The sequence below is a fragment of the Gossypium raimondii genome, chromosome 6 (genome assembly GCF_025698545.1).
Source record: "Gossypium raimondii isolate GPD5lz chromosome 6, ASM2569854v1, whole genome shotgun sequence".
Classification (NCBI taxonomy): domain Eukaryota; kingdom Viridiplantae; phylum Streptophyta; class Magnoliopsida; order Malvales; family Malvaceae; genus Gossypium; species Gossypium raimondii.
Window position 1 is genome coordinate 17,369,094 of NC_068570.1, and position 7,537 is coordinate 17,376,630.

Here is a 7,537-nt window from a genome sequence, read left to right on the forward strand (position 1 = left end):
TTTTTAAAAATGAAGTTCAAAATTTTCAATAACATATTATCATCGATTCTTTGAATGGATACTTAAAATTGAACCAATATTAATTAAGGTGTCTAAAATTAATGACCAAGATTTTCTTAACCATATATGTTTTTTTTCTTTTGGACATATTCATAACCATATATGTGATTTGGGATTCTTAGTCATATATGTGATTTTGGACAACTCAACTAATTAAACGTTAGAAATTTTAAAAAAATGTTACCAAATAACTATTTAAAACACATGAGAGAATGATTGGAAAAATGAAAAAAATCAATTTTAACTTGGATACACAACAATTAAAAATAATTAGTATTATGTAATTTTAATTAGTGTAATAAAATTATAAAAAGAAATTTCTTTTCCAAAAACTAAAGCATTAGCCAATTTTATGAATATATTTTGAGTTTGATTTATAGGATCATATTGAAAATGACATTCATTAAGGAATATTTAATTAATATTTTTTATTTATTTTTTGCATTAACTTGTTATTTTTATTCAATTAAAAATTATTATTTTATGAAGGTTTAATATATCATTTAGTATCCGAGTTTGACACTTTTTTTAATATACTGCACCACCACCAAGAGGCCGTGGTCAGATTAGAGGTGGTAATGGGTTGGGCCGTGGTCAGAGAGCACCGGGCAGAGGTGCTAGTCATACTGAGGTGAGGCAGTCAGCTCTAGTTTCTGTTGCACATCGCCGAAAGGATGGAGATGCTTTAGACGTTATCACGGGTACGTTCTTTATTTATAATGTACCTTAGACTGCACTGATAGATATAGGATCCACTCACTTCTATATAGCTTGTATCGTATCTAAAAACTTGGGTATACTGGTTGAGTGCACTACGAGAGATGTGACTATATTGAGTCTGTTGGGACAATCAGTAAAGGTAAATAAGTTGTTTAGAGACATAACTTTAGAGGTTCAAGGGGCTATTTTTCTGGCTAATCTGACCGAACTGTCTTTTAGAGAGTTTTATCTAATACTGGGGATGGATTGGTTGGTCACACACCAAGTGAGTTTGGACTGTGCCACAAAAAGAGTTGTACTGAAAACTGAAGACGATAGCGAGGTAGTCGTAATTGGGGAACGTTAAAACTACTTATCGAATGTGGTTTCTACATTGAAGGCAGAAAAGTTGGTTCGTAAGGGATGTAAGGCATATTTGGCCTACATTAGTGTTTCAGATTCTAGAGGTTCTTCGGTTAAGGATATCAGGACAGTTAAGGACTTTCCGGACGTTTCTCCTGAAGAGCTACCTGGGTTACCTCCGAATCGTAAACTAGAGTTTGGGATTGAGCTCCTTCTTGGTACAGCTCCAGTGTTCATCGCTTCCTATAGAATGACACCGAAAGAGCTTGTGGAGCTTAAGGCTCAGATTCAAGAGTTACTGGATCGTGGGTTCATCCGCCCTAATGTGTCTCCGTGGGGAGCACCAGTTCTGTTTGTGAAAAAGAAGGATGGATCCATGTGTATGTGTATTGATTACCGATAATTGAACAAGTTGACCATAAAGAATAAGTACCCCCTACCGAGGATAAACGATCTATTTGATCAGTTCCAAGGTGCTACAATTTTCTCCAAGATTGATCTCCAACCAAGATATCATCAGTTGAGGGTTAAGGAGATTGATGTATAGAAAATAATATTTAGGAGTCGATATGGTCATTACAAGTTCCTAGTTATGCCATTTGGACTGACGAATGCACCAGCAACTTTCATGGATCTGATGAATTGAGTGTTCCAGCCCTATCTAGATCGGTTCATAGTGTTATTTATTAATGAAATACTGGTGTATTCAAGAACTGAGGATGAGCACAATGAACACCTCAGAGTGGTTCTACAGATTCTGTGAGAAAAACAATTGTATGCCAAGTTTAATAAATGTGAGTTCTGGTTATGTGAAGTAACATTTTTAGGACATGCGGTTTCTGCTGAGGGGATTAGAGTCGATCCTCGAAAGATTGAAGTTGTCTTGGATTGGAAGTAGCCTAAGACTGTATCTGAGATCCACAGTTTTCTAGGACTGGTAGGGTATTGACTAAGCTACTACGTAAGGGTGTACCATTTAACTGGACTGATTTGCAGCAAGAGAGCTTTGAGAAGCTCAAGGCTGTAATGAATGAGGCCCCTGTTCTAATACAGCCAGAGTCTAGAAAGGAGTTTATTGTTTACAACAACACATCACATGTCGGTTTAGGATGCGTATTGATGCGAAAGGGTAAGGTGGTAGCTTACGCGTCTCATCAGCTTAAGACTCATGAGGCAAATTATCCGATGCATGACTTGGAGTTGGCTGCAGTAGTATTTGCATTGGAAATCTGGAGGCATTATTTGTATAGTGAGAAATGTATCATTTACACTGATCACAAGAGCCTTAAGTACCCCCTCACTCAGAAGGAGCTTAATCTTAGGCAGCGTAGATGGACTGAGCTGCTTAAGGACTATGACTGTACGATTGAATACCACCCTGGTAAGGCTAATGTGGTGGCCGATGCACTGAGCCGTAGAGCCATGACTGATCTGAGGGCCATGTTTGCTCGCCTCATTTTATTTGATGATGGTAGTTTGTTGGCTGAACTTCAAGTTAAACCAACGTGGATAGAGCAAATTAAGAGTAAGCAGATAGATGGTGAGTTGTTGGGTTTTCGTTTCTGACAGGTTGAGAGTGGGAATACCGAGGATTTAAGACTGAATAGCGAAGGGGAGCTTTATTTTCGTGAGAGAATCTGTGTACCGAAAGATACTGATTGAGGCAGTATATTCTGAGAGAGATGCATAGTAGCCCTTATGCTATGCATCCGGGTGGAAATAAGATGTACCGTGACCTTCGTGAGTTATACTGGTGGCCAGGTCTTAAGCGAGAGGTTACCAAATTCATGGCTAAGTGTCTGAAATGCCAGCAGGTTAAGGCTAAACATCAGTTACCTTCGGGATTGTTGTAGCCAGTCAAGATTCCACTTTGGAAGTGGGAGCGTGTAACTATAGATTTCGTTAGTGGTTTACCCCTCACACCCACTAAGAAGGATTTAGTGTGGGTCATTGTGGATCGATTGACTAAATCTGTCCACTTCATACCGGTTCGTACTGACTACTCTTTACAGAAGTTGTCTAAATTGTATGTGTCTGAGATAGTGAGACTTCATGGGGTACTGGTTTCAATAATATCTGATAGGGATCCTCACTTCACGTCTCGGTTCTAGAAAAAGCTACATGAAGCTCTGGGTACAAGATTGGACTTCAGTACTACGTTCCATCCGCAGACTGACGGTCGGCCAGAGAGGGTGATTCAAATACTGGAGGATATGTTGAGAAGTTGTGTGATTGACTTCCGAGGCAGTTGGGAGGATTACCTATCGCTAGCAAAATTTGGTTATAACAACAACTATCAGCCTAGCATTCAGATAACACCCTACGAGGCATTATATGGTCGTAGGTAACGCACACCTTCATGTTGGACTGAGTTGGGCAAGCGACATGTTCTGGTACCTGAACTAGTTTCTGATATCGATGATAAAGTTAGGTTGATTCGAGACCAACTGAAGGCGGTATCAGACAGACAGAAGTCCTATATGGATCTAAAGTGTCGAGAGATTGAGTATTCGGTGGGGGACTTCATTTTTCTTAAGGTTTTACCGTGGAAATAGATACTGAGATTTGGTTGCAATGGCAAGTTGAGCCCTAGATTTATTAGACCTTACCTTGTGCTCAAGCGAATGGGACCAGTTGCTTACCAGTTGGAGTTACCTTTGGAATTGGGTTAGATTCATGACGTGTTCCACATCTCTATGTTGAGGCACTACCACTCTGATCCCACGCATATTGTTCCAGTAGAGGAGATTGAGGTTAGACCAGATCTGACTTTCGAGGAGGAGCCGGTTCAGATACTGGATCGTGATGTAAAGGTTCTAAGAAAAAAATCCATCCCACTGGTTAAGGTTCCTTGGCATAATCATAGCTCAGAGAAGGCCATGTGAGAGCTTGATGATGCGATACGGCTGCAGTATACTCATCTGTTCTGATCAGGTAAAATTTCGAGGCCAAAATTTTCTTTTAGAGGGTAGAGTTGTAGCACCCTAAAAATATCTTATATTTATTTTTGTATGTTTGTGACACAAATATATGTCTGCTTCATTGGTTAGGTGTTCTGGGAGTGTCTGAAAAGTCTTGGGTTCAAGCATTAACTTGGGCAAAAAATTTTGTTTTAAATGAATAAAGCCCTATCTCTAGACAGTAGGCTTTTAATTAATTGTTTGTAAAAAAATGTCAAAATGGGCCTACTGTCTGGTGGCTAAGTTGTAGGTTGGTGTGCTGAAGATTAGAAGTTCGAGGCTCTGCGCGAATAAAGGATTTATTTTTACTGCTTATGTCGTGTGAGTGTTGTAGGTTGACCAAAATGCTGCAGTGTTTGAGTGAGGTTTAAATTTGGTTGTTGGGGAATTTTTTTTGGACGGTTTGGGGAGTTTGAGGGTGAATGGGAGTGTGATGGACAGTTTAGTGGAGGAAATTAAGGGATAATGGGAGTATTTCGTTGGATTGAGGAGCAAAATAAGGGAATTCTCATATTACCCAGATTATTATTGATTTTATTTTGATTCTTGTGATTCTTTTTTTTTCAAAAAAAATCAGTTCCCCATACTGTTCACAAAATTTTTTATGTTAGTTTCCCCTTCCCCTCTAGTTTGTCGTTCGTCATTTTGCTCCTCCCTTTGCCGAATATTGCTTGGTGAATTTTTGCTGCATCTTTTGTTCCTTTTTGACTTTTCACATTTCCCTTCCCATCGTTTTCTTTTTCTTTTTATCGTTGTCGCCTCCTCTGTTTTGCCTCTTTCACTCATTGATTCCTCTTTGCGATTTGTTCGCTCTTGCGTTGTTAAATTGCACTTTGCTTTTTCGTCAGTTTGGTAAGTGATCTAGGTGTTTCGTTGCCTCGTTTAATAAGTTACTGAATGAAGGGTTATATTTGTACTCTTGGGGTTTTTAATTGGTTGTATTCTTTTCAATTTCCTCTCCTCCTAGCAAGGAAAATTTCGAATCCTCTCTTACACTCCTTTTTTGGTTCTTTTCAGCTGGGGTTTTTCTCTAACAACAGTCAGTTGTGCTTGATCGGTAAGTATGGTTTAATTGAAGTTTAAAGTGAAATTCGACTAGGGGTCTAACGAGAAGGTTTACGACTCTTGTTTTAGGTGGAGACCAAGAGTTGGTTGGTGCATCTTCAAGGAATTGAGTGGGAGATTTCGGTGGATTTCGGTAAGGGGCTTTTCGATTGTTGATCGATTTTTAACATTCTTAGCCTTTGATGGAATATCGAATTAAGTAGTTGATTAATTGATGTTTTGGGTTGAATCTAGGTTTTGGAGTACTCGGAGTGTGGTTTAACTACAAGCGGAATCAGGTGTGTAAACACAACACTAAAATCGGTAATCAGTGAAAAACCGAAAAGTGGGACTGTCGACGCGTAGGCCATGTGGCTAAACACAGGCGTGCGATCGATGAGGCTGGTCGTGTGCAATACACGGGTAGGACCGAATTCGGCCGTGTGGGCCACACGAGCATATGGGATTATTGGGCCAGGCTGTGTGATCCATACGGCCAAAGCCATTTTTGGGCTGTGTGGGCCCACATGGGCGAATATCATAGACTTATAGGCCCATTTTCACTGTTTAATTCCTAAGGTTGCACGGGTCGTCCGAGTCGACTGTGGACCTACTAAAGGGTCAGTAGGCTTACCTAGACCCTTAATTGACTGAATGACTATTATATCCATGTACGATATATATATGACTGTATATTGAGCATGTTGTAAAACTGTACTGAATGCATGTATGGTACCATGATTTGACAAGACATGATGCATAGCATGGGGATGGGTTTATATTGTTCGGAGGAAGTGCACTGAAAGACCGCGAGCCTATTTACTGGTAGTTCAGCCGCAAACCACTGTCTAGTGCCGCATTCGGTACTTTTTGGAGTGTAGGGATGGGTGGGTTGATTATATCCCCACATAGAGTGTAGGGTTGGACGAAGTTGGATTGTAGGGCTGGGTAGGATTTGATATTGCATATCTGTTACTGTACTGAATATAGATATTGTAATGGGCCAAGGCCCAAACGCGAGACTGCTACTGTATTGTAATGGGCTAAGGCCCTAACTGAAACTGAAACTATTACTGAAATAGGCTTAGGCCTAGACTATGATTGCTTTCTGTTTGCTTTTTTCTAGGGGGTTTACACACTGAGTTTTCGTAAACTCACCCTTCTATTTTATCTGTACAAGAGACCCCCAGACTTAGGCGGATCGCAGCGGCGGAGGACTCCGCGTGGCCACACGACCCCTTTTTACACTGTTTCGTACTTAATTAAGTTTTTAAAGTTTTATTTGGGGTATTTTACTGTAATAAAGGCCTCTATGGATTTTTGTTTAAAATTTGGACTTATATTGTTTTATATTTTATATCTGCTAGAGGTAGGTAAAACTCGGGTTTTAAAAAAAGATGAATGTTTTATCAAAAAACCACGCATACGCAAACTATTTTAAAAACTTCTGCAACGCATAATGTTTTGAAAGCTAACGACTGAATAAAAATCACGATTTTAGAATTATTAAAAGATATTGAGGAATTCTAAACGGAAAATATTTTAAACAAAGCTACAGTTTCCTATCACACTACTATGCGACATCACCAGATTTGGCCATAATGTCCAGGCCAGATTTAGGGTGTTACAATTTTTGTGTAATTTTATTATTAAATATTTTAAAATTAAAATAGGATTAATATACCTTATTCTAAATTAGTTAAATTTTTTTAAATATATTTTGTAATTACATTTATTTTTCAATTTATTTCAAACCATCATTAAAAGTTGTAAACAAAATCTAATATTATAAAAAAAGTTACAAAAGTAATATACACAAAGCGGTTCAAGATCGCACAAGAATACAAATTAATATATACAAATTAATATACAAATTAATATACCAACTAATTTTACCCATTAATTAAAATTAAAATTAAAATTTCACAAAACAATAAAAATTTGAACCAAGATTAACTAAGGTGTCTAAAATTAATGACCCATATTTTTTAATCATATATGTCTCTTCTTTTTTTTGACATATTCATAACCAAATATGTAATTTTGGATTCATAACCATATATCCGATTTTGGACAACTCATTAATAATATTTCCATACATAGCCAATTAAATGTTACAAATTAAAAGAAAATGTTACCAAATAACATTACAAATGATTAGAAAAAGAAAATAATAATCAATTCTAACTTTGATACACAACAATTAAGAAAAAAATTAGTCTTATGTAATTTTAATTAGGGTAATAAAATTATAAAAGAAATTTCTTTTTCCAAAAAATAAAGCATTAGCCAATTTTATGAATATATTTTTATTTTGATTTATAGGGTCGATTCAAAATGACATTCATCAAGGAATATTTAATTCATATTTATTTATTTATTTTTTCATTAACTTGTTATTTTATTCAATT

The 7,537-nt window shown here is 37.3% G+C and overlaps 1 protein-coding gene across 1 annotated transcript; it reads left to right on the top strand.

The window, feature by feature from the left end:
- The first annotated feature begins 1,021 nt into the window (after positions 1 to 1,021).
- LOC105771790 (uncharacterized) lies at positions 1,022 to 4,007 on the top strand. The gene is made up of 10 exons (XM_012593183.1): positions 1,022 to 1,102; positions 1,160 to 1,427; positions 1,834 to 1,916; positions 2,047 to 2,334; positions 2,431 to 2,616; positions 2,692 to 2,763; positions 2,976 to 3,179; positions 3,294 to 3,466; positions 3,554 to 3,659; positions 3,795 to 4,007. The coding sequence occupies exons 1-10, from the start codon at positions 1,022 to 1,024 to the stop codon at positions 4,005 to 4,007; spliced, it is 1,674 nt and encodes a 557-aa protein (XP_012448637.1).
- The last annotated feature ends 3,530 nt before the right edge of the window (positions 4,008 to 7,537 follow it).

Excerpts from the sequence above, each read along its gene's own strand:
- LOC105771790 (XM_012593183.1), top strand. The coding sequence starts at position 1,022 with ATGGATTGGTTGGTCACACACCAAGTGAGTTTGGACTGTGCCACAAAA. Across the intron at positions 2,617-2,691 it reads GTTTGTTGGCTGAACTTCAA|GTTGAGAGTGGGAATACCGA; the intron begins GTTAAACCAACG and ends CGTTTCTGACAG. Across the intron at positions 2,764-2,975 it reads ATTTTCGTGAGAGAATCTGT|CCAGTCAAGATTCCACTTTG; the intron begins GTACCGAAAGAT and ends GGATTGTTGTAG.